Here is a 20394-nt window from a genome sequence, read left to right as displayed (position 1 = left end):
TGTCCGCCGAGAACTAAAAAATAAATATTAAAAATTCTCTCTCTCTCCTCTCTCTCTCTAAAAATAAATAAATAAATAAATAAATGAGAGAAAGGAAGATCGGTAGAGGATGGAGAATAGGAGGGAGGAGAGGAGGGGAAACAGGGACTGAAATCAAATTCTATGCATTTTATCAAAACAAACCCAACTACTATATAATGTCATTATGCTCTAATAAAAACATAAAAAATAAAAGTGATCTAAGCTCTTCTATAAATCAAGTTTTTTATCAAGAGAAACATTACCGGCCTTCCATGTTGACTTTCATAGTAAAGAAGACTTTTCTGGAGAGAAGTTTTTTCTTCTATCAAATGATCTTTTGTCATTTTCTAGAATTAGGAGGGAAAAAATCCACTGGCATCATTATTATTCTCCTTACTTCTAACAATGTAAGTTAATTAAGCTGAAAGGGCAGGCTATCACCAGTCTAACACAGGCTAATGCAATCTTTGCTTATTCATTTGCAAGCAACATTTTTTGTCCTGAAGAATCTGGTATTCTAATACATAGGTGGCAACTCCTTTGATAACTTGATTTATATTTTATTTGAATAAATTACGAATACTGGCTTGGGCACATTACTTAACCTCTTCAGGTTTAATATACCAATATGTATAAAATGAGGACACCTCATTCTACCTCAAAGAATTCAAATAAGGACATTAATATATGTAAAACATTTATAACATTCCTACCCAACAAACAACAGGCATATATAAATGCTTCTTATTTTACTTAACCTTACAGTCTTTTATTAGCAGTAAGACTAGTGGATGCAGACACACTCTTACATACATACACAGGTTTTACCATCCAATCTGTCTATATATCCCCTAAGCTTTTAAAGAAAATCTTGCAGCAGTATAGTGGAAAGATCCTAAAAGAAATTCAACAATGTTAATTTGTAACCTTAGACTTTACCCTGACCTCAGTTTCTCTTCCAATTGAGATGGTGCATTCTTTACACTGCAATACATTCATCATACCTTTCAGTATGGTATAAGGTGGAATAAGCAGAACTCCACAGAACGTTTCCCTTTGTTTCATAGGATCACATATTATCACTTTTTTTAAAATTTTTTATTTGTTTTAATTAGTTATACATGACAATAGAATGCATTTATATACTTTGATATACATAGATGGGATATACACATATTATCATTTCAATGAACCAATGTTCCAGAATACTCTCCAACTATACCAAATAAAACCTACTTATTTCCATAATTAGTCAATACTACCCGTCTTTCACTACTGTGAAATCAGAGATAGAAAAAAAATCACTGGGATGGGGTAGAATGCTTGCGTGCTTGCCTAATGTGCAAGTACCTGAGTTCAATCCAGTACTTTTTAAAAACAACAACAAACATGTTTATGAATCTGTAAGTATCAAGTAGGCCAGTTGGACTACTCAGATATCTTAATCATGTTATGGTAATTGCTTTGTTTCAGGGATTCTAAAGGCCAGCCTGAACAAAAAATCATGGTTAACATTACCTTGATATCTTCTGGAAGACACCTCTCAACACGTTTTTCTTTCAGTCTCTTCAGAATAAGTTCAAGGGTTGCTTCCTTAGATGATTTCTTCTCCTTCTGAATAACTCTGGATTCATCATCATTCTCTTCATCTTCATGGTCTAAAGAAGAGCCAAAACTTTTTGGAAGAGTGTTACTACGTGGGCGTGTCTGAGGTACAAATTCTCCATCACAGCTTTTGTGTTTTGCATCTGTATTTCAGAAACAAGAGGAAAGATTAACAATTGATTTTAGCAAGTATACATTAATAGCACAGATGCACAGATATTTCAAAGTAACAAAGTAATCAAATTATATGTAAAGCAAGAAAGCTTTCTATTCTATCAAAATTCATAGAAAGTCTACTAAACAGAAGACACTAATACACAGTAGTAAACAAAAGAGATTCGTCCTTGTTCTCATGGAGCATATATAAATATGCAGGGAAGGAAAAACAATAATCAAATAATCAGATTAATAAGTGAAATAACTTCAAAAAAATGCTAAGTGCTATAAAGAAGATATAACAGGACAGAATCACAGTTCTAAAAGAAGTGTGCTTTGTGGAGGAGCAGTTACACTAGATAAGATCAACAAAGAAGGCCTTTTTGAATGGTCTCATTCCGGTTAAATATGGAATGATAAGGAAATAATGTAGCATAGAAGGTTTAGAGGAAAAACATTCACCCCCAATTGAGGAAATAGCCCATGCAGCTTTACATGTCAGAGGCCCTTCAGTTTTACATGTCTGAGGAACAGAAAATGAGAGTTGTCTTGTCTGCCAGAGTGTGCAAGCCATTGAAAGTCATGGTAAAGATTTGGACTCAGAAAAATTCTAAGTGGAAAGGGAAACCCACTGAAATTTTAAGTCTTCTTGAGTCATAAACTAGGCCTTACATTTATGGATATCAGCCCAGTGTTAACAAGGGAGTAACATGATTTATTTTTTAGATATTTGTTTTCATTATTGATGGACCTTAATTTTATTTGTATGCAGTGCTGAGAATTGAACCCAGTGCCTCACGCATGCTAGGCAATCACTCTACACTGAGCTACAACCCCAGTATATATACAGGTTCTATTGAATGGCTATCATTTTTGCATGATTTTTTAATAGATAATTTTGGCTGCTATGAAGAGGATGTACTATAGAACAGTTAAGAGAAGAAAAAAACTGGGAAACTAGGAAGCTAATGCCTATTAATTTAATAATGATTACTGGTGGTTGGAAACCAGAATTTAAACAAGGCAATGCTCTGCAGAACTGTAGGTAGCGAGGAAGTAATCTTCTAAAAAAAAAAAAAAAGTTTGGTTTTGTTTTTAAATTAGAGCTTTATTATTACACACAGTAGCTGGATTCATCCCAACAAACTCATACATGCATGAAAATTGATTTTAGTTCATGAAATCCTCTTTTTTAAATGAAATAATAAAATGAGGTTATTTTTTATTCATGGGTGTATAAAATGAGGAGAATGTAGAACAGTTTATGAATGAAGCTATACATTTTCAGATGACAATAATTGGGTATTCTTGGTACTTCACTTAACATGGAGGCAATCCAATGTAAATGCCTAATACACATTTTTTTTCATTTTTTAAATTTATATATAACAGCAGAATACATTATGCATGAAATCCTCTTTTAAGAGAAAGTATCTTAAACCAAAGAATAAAAAATTCCATGATAGTAGGGATGATGTTTGAGTACTTGATACTTATGAGCTATTAAGAATTTCACCAAAAAAGTTCAAATGGATAAATCAAAACGGTGATCCAAATTATAAGCTATACTTGGCACAGGTAATGGTTAAAAATCATTAAAAAGCATATTCACTAAACACAGAATAAATATACCTTAACAACAGCTTATGCTAGGCAGACAACCAGAAATACAAGGCCTAGTTTATGAGTCAAGAAGACTTACAATTTAGTCTTTACAGTGTCAACAATTCACTAAGACTATATCCCCTACCCATTACTGGGAATCAAACCTAAGGCCTCCCACATGCTAGGCAAGTGCTCCATCACTGTAACTATATACCCCAGTCCCTGACTAGCTGGTCTTGTGGTCTTTAGATAAAATATATACCAAAAAAGTTTACTACCTTCAAAAACCCAAACTGCTAATTTTCTACAATATATTTCAGATAAATTGTATTGCACCAGTTCACCTGTGTGTGTGTGTGTGTGTGTGTGTGTGTGTATGCAGGGTACCTTTCAAAAGAATACTAATAAAAAAACACTCTACCACTGAGTTGTGGTGTTTATCTAGCACATGTGAGGCACTGGGTTTGATTCTCAGCACCACATATAAATGAATAAATAAAGGTTCATTGACAACTAAAAAAAATACTAATAAAAACAACAACAAAAACTTTTTTGTTGGTACTGAAGATGGATCCCAGGAATGCTTTACTACTAAGCCATATATATATCCAACCCTTCTTATTTTGTATTTTTGAGACAGGGTCTTGCTAAGTTGCTCAGGCAGGCCTCCAACTTGCCTGCCTCAGCCCCTTGCTGGGATTATAGGCATGTGCCACTTCACCTAAAAAGAAAGGATATTTGACAGAATATGATAAAGTACTCCAGAATTCCCATCTCTTAGTATGCAATTTTGACCTTAACTAAAAAAAAAAAGAAAAAAAGGACATCTATTTTTGCCAAAAGTCCCAAGATTTAAAAGTATCAAAAATCACAACTATAATTCTCACGCAAATTACACAGAACATTTTAAAACTGCAAATATATTATAAAACAGCATACTTATACCTTTAATTTGCTTCCGCAGTTTGGTAAGCTCTGTCATCCATTTTAATACCTTTGGATTGGCTGCAATATCACTGTAAGAAGGCTGAAAATTAAGAAGCAGAATAATTGACATTTTTGTAGTAAGCAATAGTTTCATTAATTTGTGCCCACATAATATCTTATAGTTCTCACTGCAGATTTCACTCAATCCTCAATCCATATTTAATTAATTATACCTTAATTATACAGGGCAGAATATTAAGTAAAAATTCTCCCAGAACAGGGTTAGATAACTGGCTGAAGGCAGATTTGAGCATGGGTCTCCATCTTTAAATATAAGACTCTTTCTACTTCACATGTTCTAATTATTAAAATATGTTCTTTTTCCTTTTCTTCCTTCACTTCTTCAGCAACTCTTATCTTAGAACTTGTAACTTTTACACAGAGCAGAAATAACAGCAGCATTTTTAAAAGTAAAGAATTTGCTTTAAAAATTTTAAAGCTGTTTCACAAAGGGAAATAGAGACAAAGTTGCAATGGCAAGAATACTGACCTAGAAATCAAAAGGCCAAGGATCTATTTGCTTTCAGATCTATATAATTATTTTTTGGTGTGTGTGGCAGCACCAGGTAGTGGACCCAAGGCCTTGCACATGCTAGACAAACATTGAGCTATATCCCCAGTTCTTTTTTAAAAAAAAGAATTTAAGACAGGGTTTCACTCAGTTGCCCAGGCTGGCCTTAAACTTGCAATCCTCCTGATTAAGCCTCCCAAGTACTTGGGATTATAGGCATGTGCCACCATACCCAGTTTATATGGTCTCTATTTCTCTGGGCATCAGCAAAGAGCTGGACTGATGCTCTACAAGCCCTTTCTCCCAGTTCTAATATTAGAAAAAAAATGTGTGTGTGTGTGTGTGTGTGTGTGTGTGTGTGTGTGTGTTACTGAAGATTAAACCCAGGGGTGCTTTCACTGAGCTACATGCACATTTTTATTCTTTTGTTTTCCTTTTGAGACAGGATCTCGCTAAATTGCTGATGCTGGCCTTACAACTTACAATCCTCCTGCCTCAGCTTCCTAAGTCACTGGGATTACAGGCATGTGCCACAGCACCCAATTAGATACAGCTTGGTCTGGGCAATGGTACAAACTTACCTTGCTATTTCTGTCTCTTTCAAACTGCTCCTCAAATTGTCTGATTTTTTTCTGAAGTTTCTTAACCAACTGGTAAGGTGTTCTGTCTTCTCTTTTTTCATCCTTTGAACTAAAGGATGATCTTCTAATCCTGAATTTAAATGACAGGCCAATAGTCTGTGTTAAATTTTCAACTGTCAACACAACTACTAGTAAGTATATCTTGAAAGTGAAGTTAAGTCCCTAATAGTAAAGAACAGCTTGTTAAAAAAAACAAAACAAAAAAAAAAAACAAAAAACCTACAGTGTTATACACCACAAAATTAGTGAACACAGTGGTAGAATCATTTAAAACTTATTTGGACAAAGGCAGAAAATAAATAAAGAAACCTAGCAGCTCAGAGCTCTTGTAAGTGTTCAACTTGGGGGAAAAACAAGTTTTTGGTATTCACAATCAACTTTAAGTTTTAACAAAAATATTAGGGGAATCAGTTTCACTGGCTGCTTCCCTTTCAACTCTGTATCATAGTCATGAATGAATAAACAAACAAATACACCATGGAAATGTCCATTTGAAAGCAAACTTCAAGCACCACATATACCTCAATGAATTTAGAATTCAACAGCAGGGCAAAACCTGCTTCAGGAAATGGGGATTATAGGGGAGAAGGGTCTGACCTATAGGTATAGAAAACTAAATCTTTCAGAGGATCTGGGAACCTAATAGAAATCACCTCTTACAAATACATTTAAAAAAAATCATATACCTAGTAAAAGAAAGTGCTTTAGATGAGGAATCCAGCATTTCTGGATCATGTAGGAAACGCTGGCTTTGTCCAAAATCTAAACTGCGGTGTGATAATACTGGAGGACCATCCTCTTCCATGGGATGGTGATTCATTCTTCCAGCTTGTGGAGATAGCTGAGCTTCTCCAGACTCAGAATCCTCCTGCCAAGACTTAAAAGCAGGAAATGGTTCTGTAAAACATAAAGAACAGTAGGATGGGTCTCTTGAGTCCATATGGGGGGAAAAGTCACAAAATGTAGTCTATAGGTTCTTTAAATTGTATCATTGTGTAATATTTCAAATATCTATTACACATGTTTTTTAATGAAACAAAAGATATGAGGATCTTCATGATGCCAACTAAAGTTTAAAATTATCCAAGATTTAGCTCAGAGTTTTCTCTCTTCACAAAAGGAGCTAAAGCTTAAATTACTGAACCCAGTGGCAAAACAAGAAAGGACACTGTCAAGCTCTCTAAAATTTAATTCTAATTTGGTGTGATCCCAGCTACTTGAGGCAAGAAGGATTCCAAATTCAAAGGAGATCTAGGAAAGTAAGCAATACTCTGTCTCAAAAGGGGCTGGGGATGTAGCTCAGTGGTGGAAAGCTTGCATAGGGGAAGTCCTGGGTTTGATTCCCATGAAGGGAGGGAGGGAAGGAGGGAGGGAGGGAAGGAGAGAAAGGAAAGGAAAAGAATGGAAGAGACATTATTTAATATAATTCTAAATATTCTAAACATAAGGAAAAATATTATTTTTCAAGTAAAGAAAAAAGTCTTATTTTGAAACAGTGACCACTCAACAGTCCTTAGTTAGGAACATAAAGTAAAAGCCAAATGCTGTCAGGTGTAAGATTTGTCCATTATTATCAAGAGGCTATGTTAAGATGTGGAAGCTCTTCCCTATGCTACTCAGAAATGGAGTTCTCTGACTCCATAAGAATTCTTTTTTTTTTTTAGTTGTGGATGGATAATTACTTCATTCAATTATTTATATATGGTGCTAGAATTGAACCCACTGTCTCACACATGTGAGACAAGAAACTTCTACCACTGAGCCCCAAACCCAGCCCAAATTCTAACATTTCTAAAAGAGGAGCTAAGTCACCTGTCAGCATCTGGTCTCTTAACATGAAACTGGTTATCGTTTAGTATGGGATTCCCATGTATAATATGTACTTTATTAAATACCCACAAGAGCATCATAAAGAAAAAACTTAACAGTGCTAGTCCTTTATAAGCACATATATCTTATTGTAGTTACCCTGAATGCATTCAAAAGAAACCATGTTAATATAACTGGTATCTTTGCACACATAGAACATATAAAAATCATACACATAATCTACAAACATAACCCAAATAAAAAAAATGAATTTTAATATCAATGAACACAGGGGCAAAAAAAATAAAAAAAATACTTTGCCACTACACATTTGCATTACTTGTAACTAATAATTCTTTTAATTGGGGAAAGAGGTCACTGGGGATTGACACAGGGGCACTTTACCACTGAGCTACATCCCCGTTTGTTTTTTTGTTGTTGTTTTTTTTCAGACAGGGTCTTGCTAGGTTGCTTAGGGCCTCACTAAGTTGCTGAGGCTAGCCTTGAACTTGTGATCCTCCTACCTCAGCCTCCTGAGTTGCTGGGATTATAGGCGTGTGCCACCATGCCTGGACTGTAACTAAAATTTAAAACCTTGATGCTATGGCTATTAATAATGGCAAAAAAAAAAAAAAAAAAGGAAAGATGGCTCAACAGTGTCAAACTTCAAAAGTCATTTTTTCTTTGTTCTTCACAATAGTTAATATCACTACTATAATAATTTTGTTTAATTTTATGCATTAGCTATGTAAAGCACTGCCTGTTTTACAGGGTAGTAAGAACAAAACTTAAGTCTTTTTTGAAACCCAAATCAATCTCATAAGTAAAAATTGGGTACAGAGCGTGCAATCCCACAATAAACCCAGCAATAAAGTGATTTCAAAGCAACCCTTGTACCTGTGTCCCAGAAATTACTTATAATAAATGTTTTATGAGAAATCTGTTTCAAGGAAAGAAAGAAATAACAAAAACAATTCTTTGGTATCAGTTTTAATCCAAACAATTATTCCTAAGATTTGGGGACAGCAGGAGAAGGGCTAAAAAAGACAAACAGAGTGAACCATAAAAAGGCAAGAAAACTAAACTATGGTGAACCATACTTACCCTCCCCATCTCTCTGCAGATGCATTGTTTTGAAATCAATGAGGGGAAAAGTGATAGGGCATGACGCTAATAAAATGGAAAAAATGGCAAAAAATACTAAAGTGAACACACGGCACAGTCAGAACAAACCATACACATAACACAAAGCCAAAGATACCAAAAACATTTCCCTAAAACTAGTTAGGCATTTTGCTCAAAAACTATTCAAAAAAATTACTATTAACCAAACTTTAACAAATGCAAACATACATTTCCATTTCAGCAAGCAAGGCAAAAATAAAAGAAAAAAAAAAGAGTAGTGTTTTTTTTTTTAAACTCTTAACTGATACTGTTTGAAGCTTTTCAGTGTCACTGATTTAACAGAAAATAAAATCCCACTATTATGTTTCATTCCAGAATTAGGAGAAAATGGTTCACCTCCATTGAAAGATAAGTCTTTTTAAATAGCTGTTACAAATTCATACTGTTAGTAATAATGTGCTGCTACCTGTTTGCTGTGTTCTGCTGGTAATCCTTTGAGAAAAACAAAAAACACATACTAGAGAATGAGGTGGGGGCCTCTATTTGGAGTCATTCCCACTTCTCTCCTAGGAGCCACATCAAACAAAATGTCTTTAATTCCGAAGTCTGAAGTAATCTGTTCTCTTAAGGAAGACACTTTATTTTAGAATATCATGACACCTAACTGTGAAAAGTCAATGTTCTTATTAGTGGCAAAGCTTGAAGGAACAATACAGTCTCCCAAGCACATGTGTGGCCATCAAGTACACTCAGCTGTCTACTACCATTGACTTTCTAAAGATCATTGGCCCCTCTTTTTGTAATAGTCAGTGGGAGACTGATATAAACTTATCATGACCATTGAATCATATGGATAAGAGAATATCTCACACACTGAAAATCAGGGATCAGTAGTCCATAGGTAACCTCCTTTCCCTACAATAAGATATAGGGGTTGGCTAGTGGCTTGGGAGGCTGAGGCAAGAGGCTCTTGAGTTCAAAGATAGCCTCAGCAACTTAAGTGGTTGGATTCAGACATTGTGGGCTGGGGGACAGTCCAGCATCAGATTCTCTTTGGAGGAGCTTCCAGAAAGCTGAAGAGACAAAGAATGCCCAATCTCTCAGACAATGGAAAACAATTACTCATCTATTCTTATAATTTAGAATTAGGACTTCCCCCGCCAGGTCAAACATCATAAATGGCTATTTATCTGCATCTTCTAAGGGGAAGAAGCAAAAATACTTTTTTAGAATCCAGATGCTCTGTTAATTACTGCTCCTTTTCAATGATTATGCCTCAATAAATAACTAAAAAGGACATTTAATCTTCACTGTCATCAGTATGCTAACATATCCTCTAACTCTGGGGAATATCTTCATAAATTCCAGAAATCCTGAATAACCCAGAACAACCTGACAATCAAATGACAACTTCTTGATTAGTCAGTTAAGACTTATGTCATTGGGCAGGCCAAAAACCTAGATCTAAAAAGGAGGGAAGGAGAATAGAAATAAAGGTTGGTACAGACAATGTTTTGGTTAGAGCTTTAAAAAAACACCTAGACCTTAGCCAGGTGTGGAGGTGCACACCTATAACCCTGGTGACTCAGGAGGCTGAGGGAGGAGAATCCCAAGTTTAAGACTAGCCTCAGCAACTTAGCAAGGAGGCCCCCAAGTAACTTAGTGAGACACTGCCTCAAAAGAAAAGGCTGGGGATGTAGCTCAGTGGTAGAGTGCTCCTGGGTTCAATCTCCAGTACCCCTCCCCACAAAAAAAAAAAATACACCCAGACTTCATACATGCATGTGCATGTGCACGTGTACACATTCCTAAGATCAGGGGAACAGATTTACAGTGGCAAGAGGAGCCGAAAGCATTGGCACTGTAATTCCTCTTGTTGTTACCACTGTATATCATCAGATAACTTGTCAAAGGTGAGATAACTCAGGAATCTTCAATCCGACTGAACAATATGTAACTAGGCTTAAGATTCCTGAATTGGGGACTGGGGTTGTAGCTCAGTGGTAGAGCACTCGCCTAGCACATGTGAGGCCCTGGGTTCTATCCTCAGCACCACATACATACATACATACATACATACATAAATAAATGGTGCCCGACTACAACAAATAAATAAATAAATATTCCTGAATTGTCTCATTCTTTTTACCTAGGAAAGCATACAGAAAGGCTCCTAGATACAAATTTGTTGCTCATTTCCTACCTCCTCCAACATTTTACTTCAAAGTGCACAAAAATACAACAAAGTTAAATTTTACAATAGCCACTCATACACTAATCACCTAGATTCTATCATTAACATTTTACTACATTTGCTTTACAACATTTACCCATCTCATTTAGTTGTAGTTGTTGTTGGACACAACACCTTTATTCCACTTATTTATTTATTTTTCTTTATTTGGTGCTGAGGATCGAACCCAGGGTCTCGCACATGCTAGGCGAGCGCTCTACCACTGAGCCACAACCCCACCCCAATCATCTTTTTTTTAATGGATTTCAAAGTAAACTGGAGATATTGGTATACATCCCCATAAAAAGTTCAGTAGGCAAATCATTCACCGAAGTCAGTATTTGTTTAGTTTCTTATTCTTAATGTAAAAATAAAACTTTACATACAATGAAATGCAAAAATCTTAAGTGTACATTTGCTAAGTTTTGAGAAATGCATACACCCATGTTGCTTGCTTGTTAAACTTCTTTTCTTTGTGCAAATTGTTAGCCTCCACCCCCATCATACTTTCATTACCTGATAGAGACAGGGATATGATACAATATTTGGTTATACATGCCCTTGAAGATCATTTTAAAGTATTCCTGATAATCATTAAAAAAGGAAGCTAAATGCTCTGTGTCAAACTGAGAAAGTCCTCAAGTGCTAACACCAGATTTTCAAAGACTAAAGATAGCATCTGGTTTAACAATTTTAGAAAGCCTATTCTGGGTGATTTTATTTTAAAAATAAATTCTAACATCCATTTTCAAAGCTAATGGATCAGACAAATTCTAATTCATGTAAGTCAGTTGCCCCATAATCTCATTAGTATATCTAAGTAAAATGTACTCAACTCATCTTATATGAAACAGAAAACGAAAGATTAAAATGAATAAAACTGTCCAGAAAAGGGCAGTGATCTCATTACTTCCTTGGGTTATCTGAGTTACAAATAATAGTATCGATGATAATAATAATAATAATAATAATAATAATAATAATAATAATAATAATAATAGATGTGGGTAAAGTTACCTTCCCATTTGTCACCATCAGAAACATTCTTCAGATCTAAATGTGGAATTTGAACACTTGTTGCTTCCCCTTGAACACCAATACTTTGACCTCCTGGCACTTCTGATTCAGTGTTGGCATTTAAATCACATATCTTGCTACTACAATCCTGTATTTTAAAATAAAGAATATATTTCACAACCATGAAGTTTTCCATTCCCAGCTTAAAGATAAAGACATTAGTCTACTATGCTTAAACAGTTAATTGTTCTACACCTACTATCCAAACTATTTTCAAACATAAACTTGCAATTACAATGTCTCATTGGGAAACAAAGTTTGGAACTCAAATTCAAGAAAGAATTTTCATATAAACAATCCCAAAAAACCAATGGCTGAATGTGCAGATGCTGACTCACAATAGGCAGGGTGGAGGGTGTGGTAGGAGTGGAGGTTCACCAGATTGGACAGAGGAGTATGGGGGGAAGGGAGGAGAGATGGGAATGGGAAAGACAGTAGAATGAATTGGACATAACTTTTCTGTATTCGTATATGAATACATGACCAGTGAAAATCCACATCATATACAACCATACGAATGGGAAGTTATATTCCATGTATGCATGATATGTTAAAATACACTCTATTGTCGTGTATACTAAAAAAAATTAAAAATTGAATTTAACACACACACACACAAAAAGTATTTTCAAGGGTGTAGTAGTACACACCTATAATCCTAGCTACTTGGGAAGGTAAGGTAGGAGGATCCTAAGTTCAAGGCCAGCCTCAACAACATAGCGAGGCCCTATTTCAAAATGAAAAATAAAAAGGAGGGGATGCCAGGCATGATGGCACACAGCTGTAATCCCAGGAGCTCGGGAGGCTGAGGCAGGAGGATCATGAGTTTGAAGCCAACCTCAGCAACTTAGTGAGGCCTTAACTTAGCAAAACTCTGTCTCTAAATAAAATACAAAATAGGGCTGGAGTGGTTAAGTGCCCCTGAGTTCAACCCCTGGTACCAAAAAAAAAAAAAAAAAAAAAAAAAAAGGAGGGGGATGCAGTTCAGTGGTAAAGCACCTTGGTTAACCTCTGCACCCCCCTCCCCCCCAAAAAAAAAACTGTTTTCATAACCAAGAATCTTATAACTAAAACTCACAAATAAGTTACCACTTAACTACAAACATTTGATAAAAGTATTTATATTTACATCTCTTTTAAACCTATCCAATACAAGAATTAAAGGCCAGATATAACTGGCATATAAAATCCTAGCAATTTGGGAAGCTGAGAGATTGTAGGATCACATGTTCAAGGCCAGCCTCAGCAGCTTTTTTAGACCTTGTCTCAAAAAAAGGAAAGGAATGGGGATAGAGCTAATTGGTACAGTACCCCTGGGTTCAACCCTCAGAAATATAAAGCAAAAGAATAACAATAATGAGAATATTTGGTACATTAAACCTTGGCAATTATAAGAACCATAAGATAAAAATATTTCTTACCAGAATCAAGTGTGACAATTTATCACTGTCAAATAACAAATATTCTTTCCTAAAAATATAAGTAAAGTTATTAGTATATTAAGAATAAAAAGGTTATTATTATTACATATTTCTTACCTAGATTCCTCTCTTCCCCAATTTAATTAGCATTTAAAATGTGAGAGGAGAAAATGACCATTGGGCAAATGCCCATTCTTTGGAGCCCTATATCTGAAAATCACACAATACTGAAAAGATCCACAGAATCACTTCAGATTTAGAAAAATTAAGTAAGGCTCCCCACTTCCCTGTCAACACATGAAACCATTCCCCCAAAAAACTTTTTACAGAAGGGAAATTAAAATCCACAATAAATAGAAACAAACAAACAAACAAAAAAGCATAATGGGATTTTGTAAAATAAATATTAGTTTTAACCAAATAAATAGCTTTATTCTACTTTGAGACTTCTAAATTTTTTTTAAAAGGTATAACTATAACTATGTTCTTTACCTTAAATCTGTTTCTATCACAGGGTTATATTGTAATCAAAGGTTACTAGTTCTAAAATGCTCCCTCCTCTAAATATAAGAGTAGAATAAAAAAAAGGAAAATTTTAAAATTTTCAGATCACATTTTATTACCCCAGAAAAACTCACCCCTATTAAGAACAGGTGTTAACAACAAGCTGTCACAAATGATTTCTACCTATTCAACCAGTCAACAGAGCATTTGCTATTATCCAGTAGGTTATCAATATGCCTACTTTGGGAAACTTCTTTTCCCAAAAAACACTTGTAAAAATTTACAATACAAGTAAGTGCCAGTTCTAACTTGATCTAAATATGGCAAGTCATCTCCTCAGATACATAATCATCTCATTCTTGCTGAGTGTAAGAAATGAATTAAATTCCCTGAAAAGCTCAAGGCCTTGCTTTGCTTAGGTAGGATGAGTAGATTCTACGACTAGCTGACCAAAGCACCTAGTCCCTTAAATTTGAGAAACAAGAGTGTTAAACATGCAAAATGTAATCCACCTAAGCAAGGTACTCTTTGGATCTAAAAACAAGTTTGCTAACCTATACAAGTTGAAGAGGAAAGAACTTTTCCAAAAAGATTGAGTCCTCACTAAATGGATCCTTATTGTTCTATCAAATCCAGATGTCATCATTCTGGGGATGCCTGTAAATGCTGTTAATCTTAAATCTTCAGCCCATAACTCCAAAACTCCCTGGGCTGGAAGAGGATCATTCCTGCCTCCTGAAAGGAAGCACAAGGAACTGCTGTAAGCAGAAAATCTGTGGACCTTCAGAGTATGGGGACGCTCCAGAGACATGGCTCCAAAGAATTTACTTACCTTCAGAGAATAGGTTTCCTATTCATAATTACGAGACAATGGTATTAACACAAGTTACCCTGGCCAACAGGCTATCAGCAAATTAGTAATGCTGTTTTGGATTTCCAATTATTTAGAATCTAGTTTGCAACTTCATTACTGATGTGTTTTCTGTATATCAAATCATCTTTCCTAAGAAAGTTATTATGCACTTCTTGGCATATCTGAAAGAATGATGCAAAGAGACCCAAATCCTTTTCAGTGCCTTTAAACACTCTAGAAAGCTTTAACTCAAAGGGATTCTATCTACCGAAACTCTACATCTGGTTGACATCTCATTGCCTCAGGCATTGCTTGCTCTATTATAGCTGGTCAAGGAGATGAACATTTGCTTAAGTACCATTCTTGGAACACACCAAGAATGAGTTCAAAGAGGAAGTGAAATATTCTGTACATTATCTGTAGAAGCCAACATGTTATAATCTTTTGGTTAGTTAGACCCAGCTGCAAGATCATGAATTAACTCACTGACAGGTATACTATAAGTATCAATAAATTCCCAATTGTTCTATAAATCACTTACAAGTTTTAGATGTCTCCAAGAAGGCTGTGTTCTTCCCACTGAATGTTTTCCAAGTTATAACTAATGTTTGTCTGAAGTTGTTGGAACTCCTGAATATCTGGACATTTAACGTTTTATCCCTACTACTAAAACAAGAAGCTTGAATTTCTTTTACATTGCCTAAACTGTATGTCATAAAGTATAGATTAATCTAAATACTGCACCCAAATATCTGCGAAGAGTTATAAATATAAAAATGATTTATTAGTTAAAAACGAGAAATATTTACCTCTCAAGATGGCCTTCCTCACTATCACCATGGTCACTGCATGGCTCTAATAGTATACCTACAGACTGGAAAAAAGAATACCACCACTGTATTAATGGAGCTCCCATCACTCATATATGAAAGAAAGTGGCCAATGAAATTAAGATACTAGATTATGGGTTAGTCATAAGAACAACCCTCTTTAGCTATCATTTAAAATAACAACCTGTGGAACTGGCATTTCTTTGTACAGACAGTAACTTATCATCCCTCAAAATCTGAATCATATTAAGCATAGTAGGGATCCTGCATTTCTTAGGTACTACCAATATTATTATTCTCCTGCAAAAATGGTGGCCTTCTGAGTTTACTTGTCTACTACTGTTTGCTTTGTTTTTCCTTAGTCACAAACCAAAATTGGTGAATTCCTACAGGAAAAAGAAGAGTCCTGGAGAACTTCACCAGATTCCTTTATCATGTGCATTTGAAATAAAAACTGCTTTCCACTCAGGGTGCTCCTCAGTCACAGGAAACACATCCCCCCAACACACACACACACACACACACACACCATTTTCCAATGAGCTTAGTTATACCACCATCATCATAATTCCCCCACAAATTTAAAAACCTCCCAAGTCTAATGCAAATACCCTGAGCATTACTATAAGGTATATTAAATTTTTGGTGTTTTTGATGATCATCTCTAAAATCAACAAAATTTTAATTTTCTTCTCAGATTCTTTAAAAACTACTACTTGTCCAGTTTTGTTTAGTATGCAATAAAGTGCACAATTATCTGAAAAAAGCTAATCAATTACTTTTTCCCTTTTCTAACTACTTATCTCCACAAAGCGGAACTGTCTCAAATAATCTATAGCAGCAGATTGAAAATAGAAGCAAAAGTGGTGTCTTCTAAGTCAGACAGGCATTAATATTTGCAAACATAAAACAATGCAACTCTTTAAACTAATTTAAAATTTTTATGAATAGTTGTTTATTAAGAAAAAAGTGGCTGGGCCTGGTGGTATGTGTCTGTAGTTCCAGCTACAAAGGAGGCTAAGGCAGCAGGAGAGCTTGAGACCAAATTTCAAGGCCAGCCTGAGCAATAGAGTAGGAAAAAAAGGTAGGAAGAAGGAAAGAAAAAGCAACCTTATTTATATTTTATTATAATGCTTAAGTAAATTAATATTTTAAATTTTTTTGTTTTTATTTCTAATATGGTAAATACTGATAGATATACCTATGTAAATAAAAGCTCTTTGGGATCCCCATAATTTTTAGTAGTAAAGGGGCCCCAAGACCCAAAGTGTGAGTACTGATATAAAAATTGTACTTCAAGCAACCTTTAAGCTCTAGAACACAGCCTTACATTCTGAAGGTTTCTAGCATATTAAAAAAAGAATTACCCAATATTTAAAATATTACCCTGAATAAATGCTTAAAGTGAGCCTTAGTATCTATTTTTTTAAAAGTTTCTTTTTTTTTTTGTAGTTGTAGATGGACAGAATGCCTTTATTTTATTTGTTTATTTTTATGTGGTGCTGAGGATTGAACCCAGTGTCTCACGCATGCTAGGAAAGAGCTCTGCCACTGAGCTACAACCTTAGCCCCAGAGCCTTGATATCTTACTCAAAGAACCAAACTCAAATTCCAGTTCTAACTCCCTCATCACAAATATGAGAATAATAATTAATGTCTACCTTAGAGTTATTATGAGAGAAGCAAAAGAAAAAACTTATACTAAAATCAATAAATTATATTAAAAAGTCATACTATTCCATTGCCAATCCTATAATTTTTTATAATGAAATAATTGAAACAAAATACAAAGATCAATATTAATATCTACATATGCTGCAGTCAGCTTTAGACTAATATTAATTAATATCCACATATGCTGCAGTTAGCTTTAGGCAACATAATTCTTAAATTTGCTTTTCAAATAGTGAAAATCAGTAAACAAAAAGGCAACTGGAGGCAATGTAAAAGATAAAGTAATAATGACCAAAAAAAAAAAAAAGATAAAGTGACAGAAGTAAAAGCTGACTGCCCAGCAGTGACGGAAGTAGAATGAAATGAAAAACCAGGTGCCAAACTGCACTGTACATTATGCCTCAGGGTAAAGAAATTAAAGTCAGATCATAATATAGTCAGAGTTCAATTACAGACAACGAAATATACACTTTCTTTAAATACTAGTAAAAATGTATGTTTCATCACATTTATTTCCTCAGAATTCATTAAAGATTAAATATTCGTTCATATGTGGGTAGAGAAGAGCTTGGTCATTTGCTAAAATATTAGCTGGCAAAATAACTCATATCTCTCTCCCCACTGTGCCTTTCCACACACATCAGAGTCCTCAAATGGAAGGAAGCCACTCTGGTCTCAAAGTAAGCTAGAGAGCTTTTGTGGTAGGCAGTGATAATAGTAGGAGCAGTTGCCCCACAGACATAATACCAACATCTTAGGGGCTGTCAGTGTTTACTGCCAGGAACTAATTAAGGCGTAGTTAGCATTTCCAGAAACTGTTCTCTACCTATTCCTTAGCCATCAAATAACTGGTGCTTCCACATTGCTTAGTTTTGCTTTCTCCCATCTCCACTTACCTAGCTCTGCTCAAGCATGCTAGTTACTTCTTTTTAAATAGGTTAAAAATTTCTCAATCCATTCTGTGCATTTAATATGTTTTAATATATAATAAACTGCATACTAAGATAGTTCAATCTAGTCCACTTTCTTTCTTCCTTTTTAAGTTGTTGATAGATCTTTATTTACACGTGGTGCTGAGATTCGAACCCAGTGCCTCACACATGCCAGGCAAGTATACTATGGCTGAGCCACAGCCTCAGCCCTAGTCCACTTTCTTTTACTGAGTTAATATAATCAAAACTGATGCAGTCCCATTATAGTAAAGTCAAATGACAGCCATTTCTTCCTCTTGGCTCTGCTAGTTTCCCCAAATACTTATGGCCTCCACTTCAGAAACGAGGTAACTCCATTTTAGCAGTTTCTGTTTGCAATACATGAATAATTTCAATATTTAGGGAGTACCACAAATGAATGTACTCTGAAATAGATGAGTTTTATGGACGTTTACTGATAAATCCAGATATTCTAAAGTGCCCTTTGATCAAACTACTGATCTTCACACAGTTGCAAATCCCTAAAACAGCCCAAATGACTGTACAACTTGCTGCATCTACTAAAAATCTATAGAGACAAATTTCACAAGAAAATCTGAAAAAAATACTGATTTGTAAAAACATCTTTTGAGGGGAGGGGAAGTGGGACTTGAACCCAGGGGTGCTGTACTTCTAAGCTAAATCCCAGCCCTTTTAAAAAATGTTTCTTTTGAAACAGGTCTAAGTTGCATGGGCAAACTTGGAATTTCTCTTCTTCCTGCCTCAGCCTCCTGAGTGGCTATACCAGCGTACCTAACTTATAACTTATTATGGGCTGGCATTATGGCTCAGCGGTAAAGCCCTCGCCTAGCATGTGCGAGGCCCTGGGTTGGATCCTCAGCACCACATAAAAATAAGGATATTTTGTTCAACTACAACTAAAAAATAAATATTTAAAACTAAAATAAAATAAAAGACATATCTAACATGTTACCCAAAATATATAAGGAACTCAAACTCAACAATAAGAAAATAGCCTAATTTAAAAATGAGCAAAACACACCAAAGAAAATATACACATGGTAAATAAACACATGAAACACATCATTAGGGAATTCAAAATTCAAACAATAATGTACCACTATACACCTACCAGAATAGCCAAAATCCAAAACACTAACAACATCCAGTGTGGCAAGGATGTATAGTTCTCATTTGTGCTGGAAAATGAATGAGAAACTCATTCAAATTTATGTAGGCATTTAGATTATACTATGGGTGGCATTCAAATCGGTGGGGAAAAGATAGGTAATTCAAAAAATTTATTTGTTAACTAAGTAAACATCTAGAAAAAAGAATTCACTCTTGGGGCTGGGGATGTGGCTCAAGCGGTAGTGCGCTCGCCTGGCATGCATGCGGCCTGGGTTCGATCCTCAGCACCACATACAAAGATGTTGTGTCCGCCAAAAAAACAAAAAATAAATAAATAAATAAATATTAAAAAAAAAAAAGAATTCACTCTATATCTTACACCATAATAAATTTCAAAGGAGTTAAATATTTCAATGCAGAAAATAAAGCCACAGAAGTATTTTTTAAAAAAGAACTTTTCAACTATGACATAAACCTAAAGGGGAAACAAACAAACAAACAAACAAACAAAAAACAGATAAAATTGACACTGCCAAAAATGCACTTCAGCACTCAAAAGACAACAAATTTAAAATGTTTAGATTACCACAAAAAAGGGAATATTTCCTTAATAAATAAAAGTGCCTGTAAATCAAAAAGGGAAAATCCAACCATCCAACAGAAGAATGTCAAAAGTATACAGGCAACTAAAAGTGAAAAAAAAAAAAAAAAAAAAGACGCTGAAGCTGTGTGCAGTGGCGTACACCTGTAAATCCCAGCAGCTTGGGAAGCTGAAACAGGAGGATCAAGAGTTCAAAGCCAGCCTCAGGAAAAGTGAGGCACTAAGCAACTCAGTGAGACCCTGTCTCTAAATAAAATACAAAATAGAGCTGGGGATGTGGCTCAGTGGTCTAGTGCCCCTGAGTTCAATCCCCATTACCCACCCACTCCCTCAAAAAAATAGTCATTGAACATTTTTACAAAAATATCAATGGAGGGCCAGGGATTTAGCTCAATGGTAGAGCCACTTGCTTGGCAGGAACGAGGCCCAGAGTTTGATCAGCAACACTGCCCAAAAAAAACATACAAAAATGTCAATGGAAACGAAAATCACAATTTACAATTTTCACTAACCAGACTGTAATAAAAAAAATCTGCCAAGGGCATAGTGAAATAGATACTAGTACACATTGCTAGTGACTGACAGTATAAACTTGGTTCAATGGAGGGCAATTTGGAAATACATAACAAAATTACAAATATATACAAATAAACTTAATTTTCCTATCTAAACAATATC

General features: G+C 35.1%; 1 protein-coding gene across 1 annotated transcript in view; it reads right to left on the bottom strand.

Annotated features, from left to right (window-relative positions):
• Positions 1-20394, bottom strand: part of FAM13B (family with sequence similarity 13 member B) — an 80078-nt gene that overhangs the window by 9145 nt on the left and 50539 nt on the right. The window contains exons 11-19 of the mRNA XM_081284845.1: positions 15358-15422; positions 13192-13240; positions 11711-11858; positions 8440-8505; positions 6213-6423; positions 5467-5596; positions 4333-4414; positions 1540-1769; positions 285-368 (exon numbers count right to left, since the gene is read on the bottom strand). Coding sequence (XP_081140971.1) covers positions 285-368; positions 1540-1769; positions 4333-4414; positions 5467-5596; positions 6213-6423; positions 8440-8505; positions 11711-11858; positions 13192-13240; positions 15358-15422 — 1065 coding nt within the window. The remainder of the gene's footprint in view (positions 1-284; positions 369-1539; positions 1770-4332; positions 4415-5466; positions 5597-6212; positions 6424-8439; positions 8506-11710; positions 11859-13191; positions 13241-15357; positions 15423-20394) is intronic.

This window comes from Spermophilus citellus (assembly GCF_964194105.1).
Source record: "Spermophilus citellus genome assembly, chromosome: 1".
In the NCBI taxonomy this organism is placed as follows: Eukaryota; Metazoa; Chordata; class Mammalia; order Rodentia; family Sciuridae; genus Spermophilus; species Spermophilus citellus.
Note: the sequence above shows the minus strand (reverse complement) of the source record. Positions and strands in the feature narration are given on the sequence as shown.